Source organism: Athene cunicularia, assembly GCF_003259725.1.
Source record: "Athene cunicularia isolate RWA chromosome 1 unlocalized genomic scaffold, athCun1 chr1_part1, whole genome shotgun sequence".
NCBI classification, from domain to species: Eukaryota; Metazoa; Chordata; class Aves; order Strigiformes; family Strigidae; genus Athene; species Athene cunicularia.
The window spans coordinates 85,024,599-85,049,457 of NW_020799091.1; the positions used below are offsets into that span (position 1 = coordinate 85,024,599).

Consider the following 24,859-nt stretch of genomic DNA (forward strand, 5'->3'; position numbering starts at 1 on the left):
TCGTTAGCATATTGAGGGGTGTCAACTTTAATATGCATTTCGTGGATAATGAAGCAAAGTTCATTCACCGGACACATGGCCCTTGAAATCTGCCCAGGTGCCCCAGGGCGGAGCCGTCCTGTCTCCACAGGGCTCTCTTCCCCCAGATACATCGGGCAGCGTTATCAGCTTCGGCCTCCACAGAAAGCACCCTGTGACTCATGGTTTTGTCTTGGGAGTGTTTGAGGCAAATCTTCAATCAGCCTCAACTTTTGCTTTCCCAGGCTGTTTGTCTTAGTTTCTCACAGGCCTGGTTGCTCGGCTCTCACACCCAGCAGTGCAGCCGGTTTTCAGTCCGCCTCCGTGGCTACTTCCCTAGCCCATATTTCATCAGTTTGTTTGCTAAAGTCAAGATAAACAACAGACACTGCTCTCCCCTTGTGCATTAAGCTCTTCATCTTTTTCCAGAAGGTTACCAGCTTAGTGAAGCATGATTTCCCCTTTGTAAATCCACACCAAACACTCCCAAGCACCTTCCTGTGCTTTGTGCTTCTGGAAAACAGTTGCTTTCACAATTAGTTGCTCTACCACCTTTTCCCAGGGCTTGAGACGAAGCTGACCAGCCTCTAGTCCCCTGGAGTCTCCTCCTCCTTGCCCATTCTGAGGACAGCTTTGACATTTGCTTTCTTCCAGTGCTTAGGAACCTCCTGTGATTGTTGTGTTTTCCACCATGTTTCCATGATCCCCCTGAAGTCACAGCCCTGTAAATGCAGACTTCTAATTCCTCCTCTCCTTTCCCCATTCCTTGTGCATAAGTGTACAGGCCCTTCAGAGAGTCACCCAGTCCTGCTGATGCCCTGAAAAAGTCCTAGCACTTTCTCTATAACACTGTCCTTTAGGCACTCCCTTATATGCTTGAAGAGGGCTCCTTTTGGCCCTGTGTTGTTGATTACAAGGACCTTCCTGTTCACGTCATGCTGCACCCTTTGCTTCCCATTCTGGTTTGCATCTGTCTTACGGACATGTAGTCCTGTCCCCGTCAGTCCTGGTTTAAAGCTCTCCTTACGAGGCTGGGCCGCCTGTTGGCTCGGATCATTTTGCCCATGTAGTCAGAGGGATCCTGCCTTGTCCAAGCAATTCTTGGTCCTCAAAGTGAGATCCATGAACATAAAACCCAAAACCCTGCTGCTGACACCAGCTGTGCCGCCATGGAGGATGAATGAGTATTGTTTAACTTTATAAAAACAACTGTCATGTTGTCTAAATATATCTTAATTTAATGAAACAAAATTATATGCCTTATGAAAATCTTGCATAACGTTTAAGAAATTAGGTAAGAGAACTTTCTTTGGAGGGTAATTAGAGGCTAAAATACTTTTCTGAATTTGAATAGATATTGCTTTGATAGACAACTACTTAGTCATGATGAAAGAACAGTTTAGTTTAAAGCAGTTCAGACCAATTACAAAGATTTGTTGGTTGTTTTTTTTTAATGAACACAACATTTCACACACAGTCTGTTCATTACCAAGATTAGCATGTCCTCTCCTATAAAATGTCAGGATCATTTTCAGTGAATATACCTGTATCTAGACAGAGGTTGCCTTGCTGTGTTCAGTATACCTTTTGCAAAATGTCTGTGGTTCCTCAAGAAAAAGACTGTGTTTCGGTAGAAGTCCTTTTTCTTTTAAGAATACTCATCAAGTAGCAAGCGTTTTCTGCATCCCTTTTTCTCTTTAGCTCTTTAGCACTTGCTTGTCTTCCCCCAGCCCTTGCCTTCTCTCCATGCACACAAGGTGTGGCTACTGCTTCAAAGGTGCTGGCTAGGAGAACCTTAGAAAAGTAATCCAGATTCACCTCCTGCAAACTCCATGCTCCCTTGTTGCCTTAAAGGGCCTCTCTTACAAGACACTTTTCTTTTTTGTAATGAAAGTTTTTTCAACAGTTGGAAGAAAAGGGAGGTGAGCCTTAGAGTTGTAGGTCCTATTTTCTGCTTTTTACTCAAAAAAACCCCAAACCCAACAGGTGGGAGAGATTTGAATCACGAGGAATTTGTCATCATCTTGGATAGTGCACTGAGTTTACCCACTGCTTAAAAAAAATAATTCAGTCTTTAAAGTATCAGCTTTATTTCTTTTTCTGGTTTACAGAAATACTTGATCTTTTTGAAAAACTGTCTTCACTGCTGATTGAGAGCCCATCCCCAATTTCTCTAGGACTTCTAGTTATATGGCTACAGGAGTAACTTATCTGGGAGATGAGACAGTACTCGCATTCCTATCATCTCAAGATTGAGACACGGTTAACATATTTGACAGATAATTTCTAAAACTGTAGTTCAACTTAAACCTGATATGGAGGATGGTATGGGTATTCTTCCCTATGTGGGTATAGATTTTGCTGTGATTTGGAGGAAAAATCTCTGGTCTGATTTAAACCTTGACTGGATTCTAACTTGTTGCACCAAACAGGAAATGTGGTTTATAAGTAATTAATTTTAATTACTTACTGTTCTTGTAATTTTATTTTTTATACAGAAAGACTGATTCTTTATTGCTGGATGTGTTAAACCAATTCAACTTGGTAAAAAAGCAGAATAAAGCTTTCCTGTCTAAATTTTTGTTCATTTCACTGAAACAAATGCAGCTTTCTGAGGAGGATATACTTGTCTGTATGCATTTAAATATTGAATAACTTAACATGTTTTAGATTTATTAGGAAATAGTAAATGATACTTGTAATATTCTTGCTTATTAAAGTGGTTTTACCTGTTGTTTGTGATACTGTTAGCTTTTGATGTAGTTGCTATGTACTTGAAATGCACAAAAGGTTTTCTTACTAAGAAAAGCTACCTTTGCTTTTACAGCTAAGTATGAAATGTTCATCAAGCATAGATTTATTTAATGGCTTTAAATTAAAAGAATATTCCTAAGAGTTTAATGAGATGAAATTGGTTTGAGTACCATGTTCTTCAAGGGTTTTTTGGTGTTGTGAATCTTAGTTTTTCATGGAGTCAAAGAGAAAAAATTTCCCTGCTCCTTCATTCGTTTTAAATTTTCAGTTTTGAATGAGTTGGTCAGAAAGGAAATAATTCTATAGGTAGGCTGTAAGCTCTGGTGCTTCTCTAGGAACAGCCCCTAGTTCTGGTGTTGGGTTTCTCTAGAGGGTTAAGGAGGTGCCCATGCCATAGCAATGTCTATCACAGCACATTATCCACCTGGACATTGTATTCATACTGCTTCTGGGAACACAAAATGGGGTCAGAACTCAGTATTGTTGAGTGCTCAGTTTCTCCAGTTCCAAAATTTTAAATTAATTTCTAACAGAAGTTTTTGGGGGATTTTTTTTTTTTTCCTCCCACCCCCCACTTTTGTCCTAAGCAGTAGGAGTATGTTTCATTGGTTTTTCTTTCATCCTGATGCCAAAATAGGCAAAATTTGCTTTACTATAGCATGGCTCATAATATATTATGCAGAATAACCAATAATTTTATGACTTAGTAAGGAATTAATTCTGGTTTTCCTGTTCTCTTCAGCAAAACTTGCCACAAATACTTGAATTAGAGGTACTGTAGGATTTTAAAAATACAGTTGTTTCTGGCACCAAGGGAACATTGTCTTCAAGTTGTAATTTGATTCACATCATCATCTTCAGTGTTTTTGTTGTCATCTCTGCATTCCTTGTCAAAATGTGACAAAGGTGTACATATGATTTTTGTTGTGTTCAGCACATATCTACTACTGCCTTTTTTAATGTGTTTTTTGTTGTTTGTGAGAGTGAAGATCTTACCTTTTATTGGCATGTATCACTGGATCCTTGTGTACACTACTTCAGTGCTTGGAACCATTCTCCCTGTGGGTTTGGTGCACCATCCAATACTGGTTTTATACACAGCAACCATTAAAGTTATATTGATGTCTATCAACTCTGAGTGGAGTATGGACAGTTAATTTCAGTGTTTCTAGGGAAAAAACCTAGAAGGGAAAATTTTGGTAGTGTGGAGTTTATTTCTGATGCTAACATTTCTTGAGAGTGCACATTTTTGGGAAATGCAACTGTGAATGTATTGTCAAAGTACAGCAAATACTCTCTGAAAGCTCTTTGAAACAGTAGTTTATTAGCTACTTGAATCTGGTCACTAAAACTTCTAAATCAAGTCCATTTCCTTGTGGCAAACAGGGCTTCCATTTTTCTTTCACGTTTGCCTATGGCATATGTGCCTTTTTGTCCAGTGATAGAAATATTTTTGGAAAATCCTCCTTAATAAAATATTTTTGCAGTATCCTGTGGCCATGGTTTATCAGTGCTAGAGGCTACTTAGCATAAAATACTAGCAAAGCTAATGAGTAGGTTGCAGAAATACAGATGTTCAGAAATATTTCTCATGTAGATTAGTGAGTGTTGTTACATATGAACACAGTTTTTCTTGCCCATTTTTTTCTCTGTGTCATGGGAAGGACAAGATAATATGAATCACTAAAACTGGTAACAGAATTATTGTCTAACTATATAATTGCACAAATAAATGGCCAAGGTGGAAAAAAAGATCACTAGGTAACAACATATTGTCTTCAAAAATACAGTTTTTGCCAAGGCCCTGAGGGTGTTAGTTCTTCTCCTTGTTGAAGGTGAATGCATAAGTGATTTTTTTGTTGCTGGCTGTTTTTTTGTTTGGTTTTTTTTTTCCCTGGTATGCATCTTTGGTGCAGTATTTTTGTAATCATTCTGGTCAGTGTTTTAGTGTGGTCTTAAGTCTCCCTTTCTGTATCTTCATGTTTGTGGCCCCAGGAATCTACAGTAAAATTGTGTGTCTTAAGGAGAAATCTTTGCATCAGTATGTTAGTTTTGTGCCCTGTCCCATTGGTTTTTAACTTGAATATCTTAGCTTGTTTTCACATAAGCATCCTTTCATTGGAAGGTACTCTTTGGTGGTTTTTAAATGAGGAATCTTTAAAAATATTTGATGTAATGGATAATAGTAAAGCTGTTCTTTGTATATTTATTTATTTTTAATCATTCCATTTCTTAAATCACGTCCTCATTTAATTAAGTAATTAGTGAGTTGGAGTAGAATTAGGACAGAGAATTTTGCAGTTTGATGATTGCTTGTCTGCAATTACAATCTTTCAGTTTATATTGACTTGCAGTTCATGGGTGGGAGAATGTGTGTTGCTAGTCTTGCTTTTACAAGAAAAAAGTTAAAATAGAATTTCACAGCTGTTCACTGTGCTGAGAAGTTCACAGGTTTTTAGAAGTATATATTTGCTGGGGGGGAGGGGGCACGGCTGTACAGATGGGTTGCCAGGCAATTAATTCTTCCTACTTAGATTGCCTGCAATAGGAGACAATCCAGCTCTCATGAGCAGTGCAGTATTATTTGCAAAAGGAAACTACCGAGTAACAATTTTCCTATTCTCTTCCTTCTTTCTTCTGTCTTCCCAGCCTCACTATAAACCTCCCTTCCTTTGCTGTGCATTTCTTAGAAACTGCTAATGATTGATATGATAGCAGTGCTGTCATTCTTTTTAACCAAAAAAAAGAAAAAAGTCATTTTTATTCTAGGTATTTTAATAGAGTCCCATTAAGGATGTATTGCTGACTGAAATATTGGCATGAAGGGCTCTCACTGAGCTGAGCCCAGGAATTAAGAAGTCAGGAAATCGGCTGCTGCATTGCAAAAGAACCTTGTGTGACACAGTATCTCCTGATTGGGGGGATCATTACTGCTATTATGACTCGACTTGCGTAGGAATTTTAAATTTCATCTGAATGTCAGTAATAACCCTCTTAGCAAATTATCCTGAATAAAATCACGAAGGCATTTTATATAATAGGTGTTGAATTACTGGATAGATTTGCTAATTAAATACTCTTTGTTCTGCTGCAGTTGACATTACAGGGTAAGATCTTGAACAATTATTCTCAACAGCTGTACTTTGTTAAGGGAAAAATTAACTACAAAGTTTATTTTTTTTTCTACACTTGAAGTTGGCAGATTTTTGAAATGTGCTTGAAAAAAATTCCATCATCCAATTGGTAATGAGAAGATAAATATGCAGGTGTTGCTGTGAAATCAGATAACTACCGACTGCCTTATTAATGAATTTAGCAAGCCTTTATAACCTTCTGTTTTGTAGCTGTTGGCACTTACAAGTGATCTCCTGTCAGAATGGGTAGCACTAGCACATGCCAGTCACTTGATGAAGCTAACTTGTCTGTGACCCACTTGTTATTACCTGCATCCACTGCCATCCTCGGAGACAACTGAGAAATGGTCTTTACGTGGCCAAACAATTTTTTTAGTAGGAGGTAATCCTATTTTTTTAAAAAAAAAGTTATGTTTTAAACTATTTCTAGATAGTGTTATTTCAGGGAATGAAATAGAAAATACCAGAGATTAATAAGGGAAAAAATAGTAGACCTTCTTTTCTTTTACATGTAAACTCTTAATTTTTCTGTCCAATTTTAAATTTTGTTTCAGGGACTACTGTTTGCTTTTGGAGTATTAAGGCAAAGGCATAACCTTGCTCAGTAGGAGTTGGCTAAGAGAGAAAGGGGGGATGGGGTGGTGAATAAGGTGGAGTTCTGATTACTGCATATTAAATTTGATGTCATGTACCAGTGATGTGTGTCTTTAGAATAATTTCAAAACTCCATGGATAGGTGGTGGAGCAGTCCCATCTGAATCACTCACTAGGAGATGGATAGGATATCTTTTTCTAAGCTTTTGATTAAAATGGAATTGGGTGTGTCTGAGCACATACAGCCTAGAGTGAATCAGCAGTTAGACTCACCATTTTCCTTTTCTTCTTTGTCTACATAGAAGATTGAGGCCAGCTGTGTTTTTTGCAGTTTGGGACTTCAGCAGAGTTCAGGCATCACATTCTCCAAGTATGTAGTTTACAGCATCAGTGGATGGTCCTTAAAACCAGCTGGATATTTTGAACTTAACCCAGAGAGTATAAATGCATACGTATCCATATGTACTTGGGGAATAACCCTGATAAGTACATTCATTGTGAGTCAGCTATGTCAAAGTTACATCATGGTTTGGAACGTAACCTTTCTTCAAGTGCTTTGAAGGGAATGGTATGTTATGTTTGCTTAGTTTGTGTCTTTGTACTTTGGGAGAGTGAGTCTATCCTTAGGTGCAGTGCTTTCGCTTTGAAATGGAAGTGGCTAGAAAATATGTTAAAACCAAACTGTTGAAACAGAATATTAAGTTTGCAAAGTCAAGCACTGCAAAACTAAGAATGCCTGGGAATGTAGCTTTCAGTGCATAATTCTGTGGTGCATAATTTAAAACAAACTGAAAAAAGCATAGTGGAGCATCATACTTTAGTATTCATCACTGTGGTTATTTAAATGTTCAGAAATACTAAAGAAACTTGCTGTTAATGTTGAAGGAATGACAGTGTTGTCATCCTGTTTGTGTACTGTTATGTAGAGGTGGATATTTCACCTTTAAAAACTGCTTGCTGCAATAGCAGTAGTCAATATTGTGATAGCAAAGACTCTTGGATTCAGTTTAGGCTCCTTGACCTTATGAAAGTAATGAGATTTCCCTGAAAATGGTCTTATTCCCACTGAGCATGGACAGCTCTTCCCTGTTTGTCCTTTTTCTTTCCTCATCCCTGCTAATTTCTACTGCTCAGCTCCCTGTCACAGACTTCTTGACTACAAGTCATAATTCTGCCTTTTTGGCAAATATGGCCAAGAAGTATTACAATTTAATGTATGAAAAATAACAGAATTTAAACTAGATTATTAAATTTAGTATTACCTGTTAAAATAGTGTGTTGCCTTTAGAATACCAAACTGTTTGGATTCACCTAATAGACTGATCTATCATTGCTGCAACAAGCGGTTCAAATTAATCCTCTTGAAGAAAATTAAAAGCATAAATATATACAAGTAGCAGGACCAGCTGAAAAAGAACTGAGGGTTATGCTGAGCTGGGATGGAAAAGACTGAAACCAGGGAACTGGGATTAAGCGGGTGGAATCTGGAGCTGTGTGCCAGAGCATCAGGATGCTGTCAGTAAAGGAAAGAGGGAATACAGTGGAAACATGGCCAGGTGACTGAAGGAGTGGGCCAGGTCTTGGTTCTTATGCAGCTGTGCAAACTTCACCAAGCCCTTTCTGCTGTAGCAGTGACACATTTTGTTCATCAAGCTAGTTTTACTTCGTTTTTTCTGCACTCCAACTGTTTCTGTGACTTCCGATGATACTGTCTTCCACCCCTCTTCACCATGCTGACCAGACGGAGGCAGGAGCCTACTCATGTGAGGTCTCTGTAGCTATTCCTAAAGTTCAGAGAATAGCTATTGAGAGCGTTTGGGGAACTTGGGGATGCACTCTTGGCTGAGGAACAAACCTGGTTACACATGGATTTGCCTGTTGATTCAACATCTGTATCTAATCTCTATCCCAGCTCCTTGTCCCAACTTTGGTTTCTCTAAGGAGTTTGCTTTTTGATGACCCGTTTTGAGTTCATTACGAGGATAATCAACCTTTTGACTAGGTTCTTGTTGAAGTGAGCACCATCAAGGCTGTAGTGAAGATGACAGAATTTTTGGGGGAAAAATTCAATGACATCAAGAGATAAGATGATGGATATGAAGGAGACACTGACTTAAATTACTGAAAGAAGATTAATTCTGGATTTTCCTGATTAGGTTTTATTTGAGCATTTGATTCAGAGTTTTTTTTTTCCTAAGGTAGAATGTGTGTGTGCACATGCAATTTTGAGATTTGTTTTAATCTTGTTTTAGGGGAGTTAATAATAGCATTAATACAAGGTCAGATGAGAATTTACTCATGTAATAGAGTATTGAGGTGACTGTGTTGCCAGGAGAGAGGTGGTTTGCTTTGTTTTGAAAGGTGAGAGCATTTGGAGTTAGCAACCTAATGGATATGTTTGCATGTGTTAGCTTGTAATTATATCATACGCTAATCTTTGGTTATTTTTTTATTTCAGATTTTGATGCATACTAAGGAGATGGTGCAAAAGGTAATGCTGAGCATTTTCATTAAACAACCACCCTTAAAGAGCACACCTGGTGAAATTTTTTTATTCTAGGAGAACTGTAACCCAAACAGACCTGAAATCACTTCTTAGGATGCCTGGTTTACAAATGTAATCCTTCCTAATGGATTATAGCTTTTTTCTTTTCCTACCACAGATATGATCTGGCCCCTGCTTGAAGCCTATGTGCAACTGTTTCAAGCAAATTAGCAACAGTGCTAATTAGAGTTTACTCATAGACCTGTTACACCATGTGTTCTAGTGTTTATTATGGTTTATATTTTGGCAACCATTAAACTCTGTCAAAAGGTGGTTTTTTGACTATGGAGTTTAACATGGACATAGCCATGCTGCAGTTTTACATCACTGAAGACATCAGGTTTTCATGTTTTCAAGTTAACGTTACATAATTGGATGCATCTGCCCATTTTTTTTGGTGACATTTATTAGTGTTGATGATTTTTCTTTTCACTTTTTTCCTTGCCATGCCTTTCATACACACCTCATACTTTTATGTGCTTCGATTTGTCTAGAGTTTACTCCATTATCCTAGAGTATTATGGCTGGTGTTTGAACACAATCTTTTCCAACCAGGGCATTTGAACTGTTACAAGGATCAGAATAAGAGATGATATGAAGGGCAGAGTGTCAGTCAGACAGAAGGAATCAAGTAGGTGTTTGTGTTCATCTCCAGGTATAGTTGTTCAGTAGTTCAACCTGGGGATACAAAACTTGTGGGTCATAGTAGCTAGATCCTATCTAAAAGGAGTGCCTTGTTTGCTGAAAGATCTGCTGCCCAGGGGAGGAATAACACAGGTAAACATTGCAGCAGAAGAAAAAAGACAGGAGTAGGAAGATGGAAATACAAAGCCATCTGAAAAACAGCAGCCTAGTCTGGACAGTACTGTGGTATTTTCAGTTACTGTATCTACTAGCCAATACTTTCACTAGATTTTCTTGAAATATAGTATCTACTTTTTTTTTTAAAATCCAGAATGACTTCTTTTGCAATAGTATTGTGATGGCTACAAATGGGTTAGGATACCTTACTGTGGTGGGAACTTTCAAGCACATTGCCTAAATGCCTTATCTGAATAGTCTGAATTTGTCCACTGATCTTTGAGTCTTAAGTGATCTTGTGTCCTAGCAGTCCAAAGCTATTTCTCTAATATTAGTGTTCCTGCTGTTTCTCAAGATTAGACTTGTTCACTCACTTATTTTTTCAGGCATTCACTTAGTAAAATTTTAACTACTTATGTACACAACTGAACAGTGATTTTTTTAAAAAAAATATATCAGTGGTTTAAGCTTCATTATTCTCTATAAATGTGCCGTAATGAAATATACAGACTTCTCAGTAAAAACTTACTTTGCATTTTTCTGCTTTTTAATATTTAAGGGATAATATACAGATAATGATATTTCTGAATCTTGAAAATCAGGTGGGATTTGTAAAAGATGGAGTGGTTCTGCTTCGTTTTTCAAAGCATTTTGTTTCATTTAGATGAACCTTGAAGTGATTTATGGAGACACAGATTCCATTATGATAAACACTAATAGCACCAATTTGGATGAGGTCTTCAAGCTGGGAAACAAGGTAAGGAATTTTTTTCCTTTTGAAGCTTTCCTACATGTCTGCGTTGTAACACTGAGTGGAGCAGATGGTATTAAGAGAGGACTCTGGCATAAGCAGAGAACAGGCCACGAGGAAGAAGAACTTGACAGTGTATGGAAGCTATGGAGTAGTAAAAGCTCAGTGTGCCTCGTCTTCAGGTATAGCTACTCTCTGCATTTTTAAAAGTGATTAAATTAAATGAAACATTTCACTGTATAATGACCTTTTTTACTAATTCTAAGTTATCAGGAGACTATATGAATACATGGTAAGCCAAAATCTAAGGTGCAGTTTCTCCACATTAGTTCCAGTTACAATGTGAACACAGTTTTGATTTTAATGATTTTTGTTTTGACATGAGAGATGTCTTTCAGTTTAGTTATGTAGTATGTATTACATTCTATGTGCCATCAGATTTCCCATAGTAAATTCAAATACTAATTTCCAAGGTATACTAGATCTGATTATCAGTTGACAGTTGGTGATGTGGAAGTTTTATGGCTCTCTGAAGTTGTGGAAGTGAGAAATGCTTCAGAATATTTTAAAGAGATAAGAGAAGTTGTGTTTTAAAAGTGGAAGAAACTGATGAAAATGAGAGCTATGGAAGCTCTGAAAAAGCGAAGAAAATGCAGAGGGTTTTTTTAGTATCATATTAAAAAAGAAGTAATGTAATTTTAAGACAAGAGAGTGGTTTTGGGTTTTTTTTTAGAATAGTTCTGCCTTCTTGCTAAGTTGGTACTTTGAGAAGTAGATGCATCTCAGGAGTATAGAAAAAGGAATAAGGAATAATATCTTGATGTCATAACTAAGTAGCAGGGAGGCTGATGGCATAGAAGAAAGCTATCTCTTTCTCTTTTTTTTGTTTGCTGCATACAAGACTATATATATCAAGTGTTTATAATAAAGTTTAATCTTACTCTAGCTGTGTGTGTATGGTTTCATTTTCATTTGGTTTTTGTCCCTGTACTTCCATTTACTAGTTAAATGTTAGAGAGGAACAGTTAAATAATAATTTTTATAAAGTCTGACAGGATCATCATCATAGGTTAAATACTTTTGACTGTTTCAGGTTTACTAAGGGAATAGGTAAGTTTTTGAACTTGTTACCTGCTTAATGATTCTTTTTAAAGAGTCAAATCCTTGGCTTTTTTATCCCGTGTACTTCTGTATCCTGTATCAGTTTTTTGTGTTTTAAAAAAAGATGTGTTTTGATTAGTTTTCATATTATGTACTTGATCTTAAAGTTTAATAAACTTATGTCTGTAAATAAGCACACACTGAAACCAAGCATCACAATTGAGAAGGTTGTTTCTCTCAATATTCTTTGTGGCATAAAAAAGTGATTCTTGTGTTTCTTGTTTCACATGTTTCTTTTTTGTTTGTTTATTTATTCCTCAAGAAAGTGATAGTGACTTTTTTTGCAAACACTTCTATCATTTAGGTTTTCCTCATTGTATTATTCATATAAAAAAATTTCAGGATAGAGAATTGTATCTGTTGATGCAGAACACTTTAAGGAGTGTCACTGTTCTATTGCATAATAATTTCTTTTCCAAAATTTCATGCTCAGAGATGAGGGATATTTCCATTCCATTGCATTCATGATACTTCAGCTTTAATGTAGACTGTGTGGAAAGCACACAGGTTTAATGCAAAGAAAAACTGTGAGAGCAGTTACCATATGTATCCCTGTTCTGATGTAAAGTGTGAATTTATTTGTTTTTTCTATTGGAGAAAATTTTCTCAATTCTTTGAGTTTTCCTATCTAATGCCTTGTCTCACAGGTTTCTGGTTGTGTTCACTTCTACCTTTAACCCCCAATTATTTATATCCGTGCCCCTTTTAGTCATTACTCAGCAGAATTTTACATTTTCTAATTTTCTGTGCATTCTTGTGAATCAGATTTGCGGGTACATTCATTACTGCACCGTTGCTGGGTCTTTTTGCTTGATTAGTATAATGAAAAAATTATTGAAAGACTTAAAAAAGCAGAAAAATGTTCAGAGGAATTGTTTGTTTTGCTTTAACGAACCTCTTGTCAAAATGGCTTTGCCTCATGATGTCCTTCATAACTTATAAATATACAAGGAATATAAAACTCTAAGGATAGTCCTAGATTATTAAAAGTGATGATAGTTTCTGCAATAGGAAGAATGGAGAACTAAGTGAGAGAGTAAATACACACATAAATATGGAAACTTATGAGGAATGTTTTGGTTAAAACTGATAATGAGGGCCCAAAGCCCGAACCAATAAGATTTTATGCTGAAAGTACTGTTCCTGTCTTAGTGAAGGTATGCATTAGCACTAATTTATATAGAACTTCAGCAAGTCATGAGACAAGGATAGTTCATAGTTGGTGGTCTCTGGCAAGAGAACTGGAAATAATGGAGGAGTAAGAGTGAGTAGGGAGATACTGAAAATCAAGTGAGGAAAGAAAGCTTTAGAGGAAAGAAAACGAAGAGCTGAACATGTGAAGACAGAACAGGACATCTGAGGAGTGATATGCAGATACTCTATTGAAGAAATTAAATTTAAAATACATAAAAAACCTAAAAGGCAAGTGGGAACTTTTAGCTGAGACAGTAGGTGGGTGAATCTGTACTCTAACCGAAGTTTGTTGTTAAAGGTACCTGCTGTTTTGAGCTGTTGCACTTCTATCCTCTTAGATATGTGGAGCCACTTGATATTTGACACTATATTAAGACAACACATCAAGTGCAATTTCAAGCTTTTGTATGTGGATAAGACATAGCCTGTGTGTAGAAAAATGCCACCTTTTCCTCTCAAAGATATCAGGCTATAGAAAAAACAGGCATATTGTGGGGAAGGGTATAAATAAACACTTGCCCATTTGTGCATGTTTTTGCTGAATGTGCACACAGAGAGCTCTGATCTGCAGTCATAGTTCTCCCTCCTCTCCCTGGTTGGAGCAGGGGAATTAAAAAACAAGCACCTTTGCAAGGCAGCTTTTTATAAAACAGTTTCCATATTCTGTCTAAGTGACCATCTCTTTCTTTTCTTTACCTATTAAGTGGATCTGAAATCCCTTGTTTCCTTTATTTATGTGAGAGGCTAGATGAAGTAGCTGCCCTAGTAAGGCAGCTGGAGTCAGTTATCTGCAAGGTCACATTCAGTCCCATGCTTCTCTGCCCTGCTTGATTTTGTTAGGGAGTTAGATGTACCAAGCTGTAAATCCTGGAAAAGCCAATAGGTGAACCTTATTTTTAATAGTAGTTTGTAGTTACTATTGTGTATTTAATTTAAAGATTGATGATATCTAATGAGTCTTTAAAATGTGTATGCAAACACACAGTGTGTAATGTTACTTGTTTTAAAACTTAAGAACGATACACTTCTAGATGGAAGTTAAATTTGTTCATAATTATTAAGGTTTTAATTTGGTTTTAATGTTGGTGCATTTACAGATCAAAAGCGAAGTGAACAAGCTCTATAAATTGTTGGAAATTGATATTGATGGAGTCTTTAAGTCCTTGCTGCTGTTAAAGAAGAAGAAATATGCTGCTCTGACTGTGGAACCAACAGGAGATGGGAAATACATAACTAAACAAGAACTGAAAGGATTGGATATAGTCCGAAGAGACTGGTGTGATCTTGCAAAAGAGACTGGAAAGTGAGTTTCTTTGTGGCATTGTTCACTTTGCTCTGTTTTAAACAGCACATGCTTCATAAACATTTGATGTCTCATGGCTGTTTCCTAAACAGTACAAATTGATAACTAACATCAGTGTTAGAGCATCTTAACTAATTTTTGTAGGAGGTGGTAAACATTACTTTTTGGCATTGGTGACAGATTACACTTGTGTAAGTCCATTTGTCTCTTATTTCAATATCTGTTTTACATCTTCTGTGGAAGCTGTGCATTTGTGTTGTCACAGTTTTGTAAATGCAGTTTATTAAACCACAGCTGAAATCTTATGAGAATGGTAGGTGCTTTCAGCATTTGGAGTCACAGGTTTTGGGTCAGATTTCTTTTCAAAGTTGGTTAAATAAACTGGTGGTCTGCTAACAAAGCTGGAAGTGGACCCTGAGGGTGCATCCTGAGGAGATGATCGCTTCCCCAATACTGTGTCGGTTCCATTTTTCGAATGAGACTCTTCTGATACTTCATTACAATGGATACTGGAATGATGATCTATTAATTGTTAACACACAGGGCATTTTTATACTTAATTTCAATAGAAATAGTACATTTAGCACTGTAGAAAGAAAATTGGAGTGGGTGTAGAAGTGGTCATCCGGGGACTGACTCAACTTACATTGTGTACTGCCTCTTGAAAACTTAACTAAATTGTGGTCCAAGTGTATCAAAAAATGAATACTCTTTTACATCTGTAAAAATACACCCCACACTTGCTTACTGTTCTTAAGACTTGCATTTTCTAAGAAAAGATGCATCATAATAGAAGCAAATTTTTCCAAGTTAGGAATGTATTAGTAATTAAAGCTATACAAATGTTTGAGAGTGTTCTTTAGTGACTAACTCTTCTGCAGCTGGCAGATCTTCCAACCACATTTTACAGAAATAGGCAAGACTTTGCTTACTTGATATGTTCTCTTCTCCCCCATCTTGAGATACCTGCTATGGAATAATAAATGGCAAAATGAAATGGGATCAGAAAATAGAAACCAGTTGCACTCAACAATTTCAAATCACTGTTTAACATTAGAACTATTCACAATAATTTGCTTTTAGTAAAATAAGTAAATAAATAAAACACAACATGAAATATCTTGGGAAATTTCTATAAATTTTGCATCAGGCTTCATCCTCAGGCTCCTTAATTTCCAGAGGTAACCCAGGGGAAGAGAGGATTGTGTTTACTGTAATCGTTTTGCTTTGTGCGTCTTAAGCTTTTCTTCATTTCTGGACTGTTTTTACAGCTATATAATTGGTCAGATTCTTTCTGATCAGCCCCGAGACATAATTGTGGAAAATATTCAAAGGCGGCTTATAGAAATTGGAGAAAATGTGATCAATGGCCAGATCCCAGTAAATCAGTTTGAAATAAACAAGGTAAATGATGTCTCAGCTTTTTTCTGTTTCAGAAAAACTTTACTGTTCCTGAATATATTGATGGCTGATAAAAATCTTTTTAATCCTTATGATACTCTCAAATATCAGGAGTTTTAGTAGAAGTTGAATAACATGGAACATATTTCAAAGATCCTACAGTATGAGAAAAAGTACCTTGTGGGGCTGGAGTCCAGTCTCCCTTCCTCAAAATAATAACTTTGTCCCTTGTCCCATCCTGCTGTCTCCTTCACTGATTGTGCACTTTGAGAATGACATGATAGTGCATGCTTCCAGAAGTTTCTCCTAAATTCTTATTTTATGTTTCAGGTTTAAAATATATAAACTGAAGAATGCAATGGAAAAGAATCAAATGTTCTGTTTTCTAGAAAAAAAAGCATATAAAGCATACTATTGTTATTTTATTTCTTTTCAAAGCTCCATAGAAGAAAACTAACAGTCATTTTGAGATTGCATTCCAGACTTCCCTGCAGCAAGAAGTAAAATACTGTTTTACGGAGTTTTAGCAAACAGCATTGTGGTTTTGGTTTATTTCTATGAATCCTCAATGAAACCCGTTTTTTAACTTCAAAGGCCTCCCCCCCCATTGCTAGTGGGGTGTTTCACTAATGAATTGGATATTACATGCTCCTCTCATGCTTTTAATAGAAGAGATTTACCAAATTTGCTCCCCCCAAAGTCTCTTTCTTTTGCCAGCCGGACATTTGTCTGCACTGTAAGACTGTGTTAATCAGTTAAGAAATGTGTTCGGGTTTCATATGAGTGTTAGAGAAATCAGTGATTTTTATGGTTAAAAAAAAGACTGTTCTGATGCAAATATTCTAAGAGTACTTAGTATCCTAGTAAAAGATATAGAATAATTTTCACTTCAAATGCTGAATGTTCCCCTGTTTTCCTACTTTGGAAAAAAATAAATAATGTATTTCACTATTAAGTCAAATGTATTAGTTATTTCGAAGATTTAGTATGATGGTAAATATTTAAATGTAGCATTTTATTTTATGTGAAGGAAAAACTCATTTTGGAATCTCAGTAGTATGAGATACATGGAAACATTTAAATCCAGTTGTATCCTCTTGCTATAGAGCTTGTTAAATACACTTAATTACTTGATATTGAGATTTATTTTACAATCTGAACTGGTGCAGGGATAAGAGGGTAATCTCTGGCTGTATTTCTGTATTTTGTATAATGTTTTCATCTTCAATTTAGATTAAAACAATTGCATTGTATCTGTAACTGTTTTGAACTGTTGTGCTTTTAACGTAATGCATTTTTCAGATAGTTATTGTAAAAGCATTCTCTCATTTTATTAATAATAACATTTTTAAAATATGAAGGACTGGTTCCTAGACGTTAATGTCTGGAAAATACCTTTATTACAATTTTTTTCATCTTAACTTTTTCATGTTGCAAATGTACTTGTGAATTGGTAGATGGGTGAATGTAGCTACTATGTAGTCTTGTCTTTTAAAGTTCTGAGTTGTCCATCACTGAAGTAAAATACTTTTCTCATAGTTATGTTTCTGTTTCCTCCTTTGATCTCTTAGGCATTGACAAAAGATCCCCAGGATTATCCTGACAAAAAAAACTTGCCACATGTGCATGTTGCCATGTGGATAAACTCTCAAGGAGGCCGAAAGGTGAAGGCAGGAGACACAGTGTCATATATCATTTGTCAGGTAAAAATATCTTTACAGCTAAATATTAGGTGTTGTTTTGAGAGACAGCAAAGAAAACCAACTCAACTCCTGGAAAAAAAAAATGTTGGCATTTCTTTGTAGTGAGATAATGTTATAGTTTAAAGTACTCATTTTTCTGTACTAAAGTTAGTTTTATAGAGCCAGAAAGAACCACTGTGATCAGCTCTGTTCATCTGACTGTTTCCATGTAGTGGCTGATAAAATTTCCCTGAATTAATTTGTTTGGAACTAGAACTTATTTTTAAGGAAAATACCCAGTCTTTGTTTTAAGAAGGAAATTCTGGTGGTGAAGAACCTGTCATTCTTGTAAAGCTGATTGTGGTGGTGGATAGTGTCATTGTTATTTTCAGTTTCAACCTGTGTCTTTTCTATTCGCAGTCATTGGATCTGGCAGTACATCTGTTGGATAGACTGGGGAATTTGAGAAACTTTCTGTTTTCAGGTGTTTCTCATATAAATGCTTATAATTATCTCATGAATATGTACTCCACTTCGGATTTGCTGTTAAAAAAAAAGTGTATGTTGGATTAGATGGACCAAGGGATCTTTTATGCCAAACTGATGGACTTGCAATATGACTTATACAGTGGACCACTATTTCAGCTCCTTCATCATTAAAAACTGAAAGATACTGTATTTAATTGAGAGTTCTTAGCCTGGTGTGACAAAGCTGCTAAGACTTACAAGAGCTGGGCCATGGGTACGGCTGAGAAATGGCACAATACAAGAGAAGAATGTACTTGTTGAAAGAAGAGAGCTGAAGGAATTGCATTGTAATTATTTTTGCAAAGCAGCTGGATGAGCTGAATAGTCCTAAATTAATTTTGTTCTGAATACTAAGTTGTCTGAAAGGAGTAGGAGGGACCAATGGCTTGCAGTCTGTCTTTAATAGGGATGGGTTTTGAGTCCATGGTTGCTGACCCTATTGAAGCCAGTAGCTCATCTTAACTGAAAAATGAAGGTGTCATATGTTAATGCATTAGTTTTATTTTACCGTAAAAAAGGCTAAAAAGGAGGTTTAGCAAAAAGTAAGCTGTGGTACCACACCCCCCACACCACCCCCCCATCCCCGTTAACATTTACTTGTACTACTGAATGCTTGCTAAAATCCTAGTTTCAGTTCTGCTCTAAGATTTTTGAAACTCATTAAAAATAAAATTTCCTAGTGTAGTTGTGGACTGGGAATATGATTCTACTGCATGAATGAGTTATGTTTTCCCGAAGAACACTATCATCCTAGAGTTGATACTTAATTCCTCCATGAATACTGTTTTTAGTTTAATTATTGCCTTCCCAAATTGAATTGTTTTCTCCTTATCTTCCTCTTTCAAGTTGGAGAAGAATGTAATATATACTCTAACCTCTGAGTGGTGTTTCTCTCTTGGCTTGAGATGTCACCATGTGTTCCTTTCAGTATTTCAGAATATTTCAGAATTTTCTCTTTCATATCAATAGTATTGCCTCTGTCATTTATTTACATGCCAATGAAGGATGGTCCATTCTCTGACCATTCATTCTATTTGTTTCTTTATAGAATTGAAGAATATAAATTTCCTAGCAAAACAGATACAGTTTTGATATCCATGACTTAGAATTTGCTTGTTGTGCGAAATGATAATGCTAGTTTAGTACAAAGTGAATCCAAAATGCATGCCCTCTGCGTATTTTTAACTGGGCTGATGGTTACAATGTGTTTTCATTGTGCATTTCAGAATTGACAGATGGGACTGTTTACTCTGTCTACTCTTACTGATTTGCACGTGTAGGCTGCAATAATACAAGCTGGATTTACATTCTTGAACTTGCTAGTTGATGCCAGCATCAGCAATGCAATTTTTTTTACTACTGCTGGATTTGTGTTGGATGCATAATAAATCAACCAAAAGAGTGATTGTGTAACAGTTTTGCTTTAAAATAATGCATAATATTTGAAGCATAATCCTTTGTATAGACTGAATGTGGGTTTTACTTTTTTCACACTTTGTTTCATATGTGTCTCCTGTCTTAGGATGGATCAGATCTCAGTGCCAGCCAGCGAGCATATGCTCCAGAACAGTTGCAAAAGCAAGAAAATCTTACTATTGATACTCAGTACTACCTGTCACAGCAAATACATCCAGTAGTTGCTAGAATATGTGAGCCCATAGAGGGAATTGATTCTGTTCTTATTGCTACATGGTTAGGTAAGTATTCTAAATACAGTTTATTTAAAGAATTACAAAGTGAGAAGTTTTAATGTATGTTTCTTAACAAAAATGCTTCCCCAAATCAGTCTTTACAGTGAACAATAGCTTGTGTTACACAGTCTGTAGAAAGCAGCTTGGACTATTAAGTTATTTCTATTTCTAAATTATTTCTATGACTTTTGCAGAATACTGTGTTTCAGTTAAGATTTTTCTCAAGTTAATAAAGTAGTTCTAGAGCGTGCATCCAGAACTAGCATTTTTCCAGAGAGAAATCGTAACATCTTTAGCATCCTCCCAGGGAGAAAGCAGTCATAGTTATAACAAAAAGATACAATTTTTTAGTATGGTGTAACTGAAGACTATTGTTTCCTAGAACTGATGTAGTGGATGATAGAAACATAGAACCTTAGTCACAGTCTTGCCTGCTTCATGTGGAGAAATGATATGGCCAAAAAAAAAGTGCTATAAAAAGTGTGACTGATATTAGTGACCCACAGAATCACCAGTTTTTATTCAAAAAAGCAACAGGGCATTGCTTGTTAGAGTTGGTTTTCCTTTTAAGAGGATGTCAAAGGAATTAAAATTAGAGATTTTCTCTGCCCAACTCTTGATTGCCTGTCTTCTCCATTCCCATGGCTTCTTACCTAGAATTTTGGGTGTTGAAAATTGTTAACTGTTCTATCAGGTCTCTTTCCATGAAAATCCTGTGCTGTGTGGGTAATCCTTTTAGTGTTGTTTCCTCCTTAAAAGTAGAAGACATAGTTGATAAACAGAAATTTTGTGATTTGTATCCCACATATGGTTCATTATTTTTAAAACTGTTACTCAGACACGGAAAAAGTTGTTAATCTTGCTGACTGCTTAGTTCTTGACAAGACTGTCCTCTCCCACTAGAAAGCATTTTTAGAGTTGCACTGTGTCAGTTCAGTAATCTCCTGTTTGATGCTATGCCCATGTCTACAGGAAGTTGACCTGCAGAAATGATTTTGTTCAGAATTTTGGAATGCTTGAAGGAAAAGTTGGTCCTCAACATTTTGTGTTTAGGTATAGGCCAAGATCCAGGATTTGGTCACTTAAAACCAACCGGCACTGTATTGTCTTAAGGCCCTTTTACCTGGGTCACTGCATCTCTGTAGCTTCCTTAGTAACAGTAGGTTCTGCTTATGGTGAGCTTGCAGTTTTTGCTTAAAATACGTGCAAGTAAGTTCCTGTCTTGTTGCTTCTCAAGAAGGGTGATAACATGAAACATCTTCATCTCCCAAGACAGTCTATATAATGTGCAGCTGTTTCCATCTCCATTTCCAAATTATCTGTAAACAAACATACCCACAAAACCTAAAAAAAACCCAACCCCACCATAAAAAACAACCCCCCCCCAAAAAAAACAAAAACAAAAAAAACCACAAAACCAAACAAAAACAAACAAACAAACAAAAAAAAACAACACACAAAAAAACCTCAAGGACATAAATCTAGTTTTTTCTGGGAGGCTGCAAGGCTATTTCTTGGAGGCATTCAATGTTCCGGTGTGTCCTCAACAGCTCTGGAGCTTTGAGGGAGGTGTCAGCCCTGCTTCACACATGCAGGCTGACCATACAAATCATTCCATTTATGTGGCAGGGCCTTGGTATACAAGTTTCCCTTGATGTCAGAGGGGACTATGTGGTATGCCTGACTGAAAAGGTCAGGCTCTCGGTTAGGTTGAAGTGGTTTAAAATAGGTGGTAAATTTGTACTTCATTTAGGTAAAAGACAGGAAAGATTTCTGAAGCTAATTTATTTTATTTGACAAAGATTGTCAGTTTTGTAGAGTTAAGCTCAAATTCAGAATTGTTCCTTATTTACAAAAGGTTGAATTTTCAGAAAAGACTGGCTCCCTTCAGGCACCTAAATTAAGTGCCCAAATCTGTGTGCCACTTGATAGCATCTACTGTTTGCAAATGCCTGTGCTGCTTTTTGCGCTATAGTACGTTCAAGATGAAAATTTCTTTTATGATCTATAATAACATCATGCAGCTGAGAGTTTATTAATAGTCCACAATTGTCAGTCTGAAAACCTGTATGTATCTATTACAATCTTAGATCTGAAATGTGTTCAGTTTGACCTTGCTGTGCTGTAAGAATGTTATTTCCTTCTCCAGCTTTGTTTTCTTGGGAATGCTTAAATTGAGCTTGGAGGTAAAGTCAGGTCTTTTTCAAAACTTGTGCTCTCCTTAGGTCTTTATATACAGCACTTTATCAGAGTTGTACATAAATCTTTGCAAGCTGAAGTTACCTTGAAGCTTTTATTTTTAACAGTAATGGAAGGATAGTCAAGTGATTTCACTTCAAAGAAACTGAAAATAGTTTACAAGATACAAAAGTGTACAAGATATTTGAGCCCAGCTTGCTAAAACAAGAAAACATGAAAACTGTTTATTGTTCTGTGTTGCTAAGCTGGGCTTTTTTGCTTAGTATTTTCATCATGTTACGCATCCAAATTCCCGTTGTTTTCCCTGTGTTGTTGCAAAAGGCATATTTTTCTGTTCTGTGGAAGCTGGTATTACAGAGGATATCTAAGTGTCACATCTGTGGGCCAAAACTTGGTTGCATTCTCATTGTGTGTGTCTTCCTCTGCCTGATCTGTTTTACTGTGTTACATAGGGTATGTGTCTGTATAGGGAGAATGGTTGTAGAAAAAAGATCTCGGTTTCATATTTAACAGAATCTCTTTATGAGGTGAATGTTTCATTTATATGTCATCGCATTAGTCCAAGTAGATAAAATTGAGCAGAGGGAAGCTTGGCTCTTATCAAAATGATGAAAAGTTGTTTGTTTCTGTCTGTGTTCAAAGCAAGTTATTTGAAGATCTTTTAGATGCTGAAGAACAAAAGCAAATAACCACACCTAAAAATTGTAGAGAGCTGCTTAAATACCATACTTATTCACTATGGCATTAAGCTGAAAACTGACTTTTGGTTTTGGACATTGTAGGAGGTGTTCCTGGCCTTTGAGAGATATGGAAATTCATTGTTTCCAAAACCAAGCTCCTGCATTCACTCTAAAGTTCTTGAGGAAAAGCAGTGACAAGATGAGGATTGTCAGGGTTTCTGCAACTTAAGTGTGCAATGTGATCAGTAATACCATTCAATAAATCTGATCTCCTTCAGTGCTTGGAGACCTACCTTACTTCATCCTGAAGATACCTATAGTTTTAAATTAAAAGAACTGTATTGGCAGAACAATTCTCTTAATGTATTTAAAGTAAGGTTTTTTGTTGATACATAAATACTGCTCCTTGTCTCAAAGAGAAATCACATCTTATTTCTGTGTTGTCAAAAGTGTCTAAACATTATGGAAGCAGAGTCATTTAACCATGGGATTTTTGTACCTGTTACTGTATAACATCATTTTCTCTAAATTACCAAAGTTGCTGACTGCTATCCTAGACTGTGTCATGGTCTGCTGAAAGAGATGTGTGCTGCTGCCTTACAGGTGTGTGCGCACATTGGCGCTCTGCAGATGCTTGGCATTTGGACATTTCAGAGGAAGGCTACATAATTTTAGGGAGTCGTTACTGGGTCCTGATGAAGCTTGCCATTAAGAATACTTCCCCGTACTGGTTCATCCTTCCACGCACGTATCTGCATGTTAGTTGTTTCTTGTAACCAAACCCACCACCACCTTAAAGATACTATCTCTTTTTATTTCTTCCTAGAGAGTAATTTAATAGGGGCCTTTTAATATAGTATTTAGCAGCTACTCTGGCTGTCCTGACAGAAACCGGGATAGTTGTGCTCTCCCTGTGGCATGCAGGAATTACATCAGGTTTTTTCATTGGTTTTCTCACAGAGGAGAATGAGAATATAGAGAAGAACGATGGAAATTAAGATTAATGACAGATAAAGTAATGACAGAACTTCATGACAATGCAGTAGCAGACCCCAAAGTGTATGAATTTTGTTGTTTGTGGTCTAGTTGGGGTTTTTTGAGATGCTCTAGACCCGCTTAGAAACTGAGACTTGCTAAACCATGTCGCATGTTCTGGCGGCGCAAGAGGCCGTTTTAAGGGCCCCATGCAGAGGGCAGTCTGGCTTTGCAGCGCGGGAGGATCTCCTTGAGAAAAACAGAAAAGCGTGCGTTTCCCAAGGGCGGAGGTCCCGGCCAGCCAGGGTCAGACTGGGAGAGCGGGGAGGCCGTGCCCGGCGTCGGGCCCGGCGCGTCGGTCCTGGCTGAAATGCGCGGCCGTAGCCTCGAGGTGGCAGCACCGGATGCCGTTTCCCTGCCTCTCACAAAATATCTAACGGTCAAAGGTAGCGGCGGGGAAACTTTCCGTCCTTCCCGGCTAACCTGCGGCTGAAATACGGAACCCGGGGACGAGCCTCGGGGCTTTGTCCAGCGGTCCGCGGGGAAACCGGCCCGGCGGCCCGGCAAGCCCCCCGCGGCCGGCGGTGGAGGCTCTGGGCCGCTCCTGCCTGGCTCCGTGCTGCACTCCTATGCCCGGGGAGCGTGCGGGGAAAGAGGTGTAAAAACCATCTGCAGAAATGGGATTTTTAAAATCTTGCGATTGCTAAAATTTATTTGACTTTTTTTCAGTTTCCTGAGCGACCTCTTGCTTTTTAGTTAGTAAATGTTTTAATAATGCTGTTAAATAATTCAGGAACAAGTCCTGGAACTTACTTTTATTATTTAGTTTTGTCATGCAAGGTTCATCAGAATATTTTTAACGTCTAATTTCTTTGTCATGCATGCAACCTTGCAGTTTTGGTGAGGTTGGAAAACTTACCTGCGATACAGGTAATTTAATGATACCCCTGAAGATTTTCATATCAGAGTAAGTGAAAGTCCCTTTGATTTTTTTTCTTGATGTCATGAAAAAAAATAGTTCAGATAAGTTTGCAGATTAGTCTTATCCTATTAATTTAAACATTACCAAAACCAGATACTATTTTTTTCCCTTCACCCACCAGATAGTTCCTATTTTGTTTACCAAGTAGGGTAATATGACCAGTGTGACCTGGTCCAAGAAGATACCAGTTAGTGTGCTGAAATGGATTAATTGAACCAAAAACTATTCCTGAAAGGAGATAATAGGCAAAATAGTTCCCAATTCCACAAGATAATTAAGGTAGGCATGTTATTTAAAAGCCTGATTTGTAGCCCCTTTGATTTCACTGGAGCTGTTTGCACACCAGAAGTTAGATGTACACTTGAATCATCACAGTATTTTTCCTGTTGTTTTCTCCAGCCAAAACAGCTAAGAAAGTTCAGAGGTGTGATTTAAATTCTTCCAATAAGTAAGTTTGGGGGGGGGG

The 24,859-nt window shown here is 37.0% G+C and overlaps 1 protein-coding gene across 1 annotated transcript in view; it reads left to right on the forward strand.

Moving 5' to 3' along the window:
- The window catches only part of POLA1 (DNA polymerase alpha 1, catalytic subunit), a 204,025-nt gene that overhangs the window by 62,945 nt on the left and 116,221 nt on the right, over positions 1 to 24,859 (forward strand). The window contains exons 26-31 of the mRNA XM_026856271.1: positions 8,959 to 8,991; positions 10,511 to 10,603; positions 14,050 to 14,255; positions 15,527 to 15,659; positions 17,228 to 17,359; positions 19,389 to 19,563. Of these exons, the coding sequence (XP_026712072.1) occupies positions 8,959 to 8,991; positions 10,511 to 10,603; positions 14,050 to 14,255; positions 15,527 to 15,659; positions 17,228 to 17,359; positions 19,389 to 19,563 (772 nt within the window). The remainder of the gene's footprint in view (positions 1 to 8,958; positions 8,992 to 10,510; positions 10,604 to 14,049; positions 14,256 to 15,526; positions 15,660 to 17,227; positions 17,360 to 19,388; positions 19,564 to 24,859) is intronic.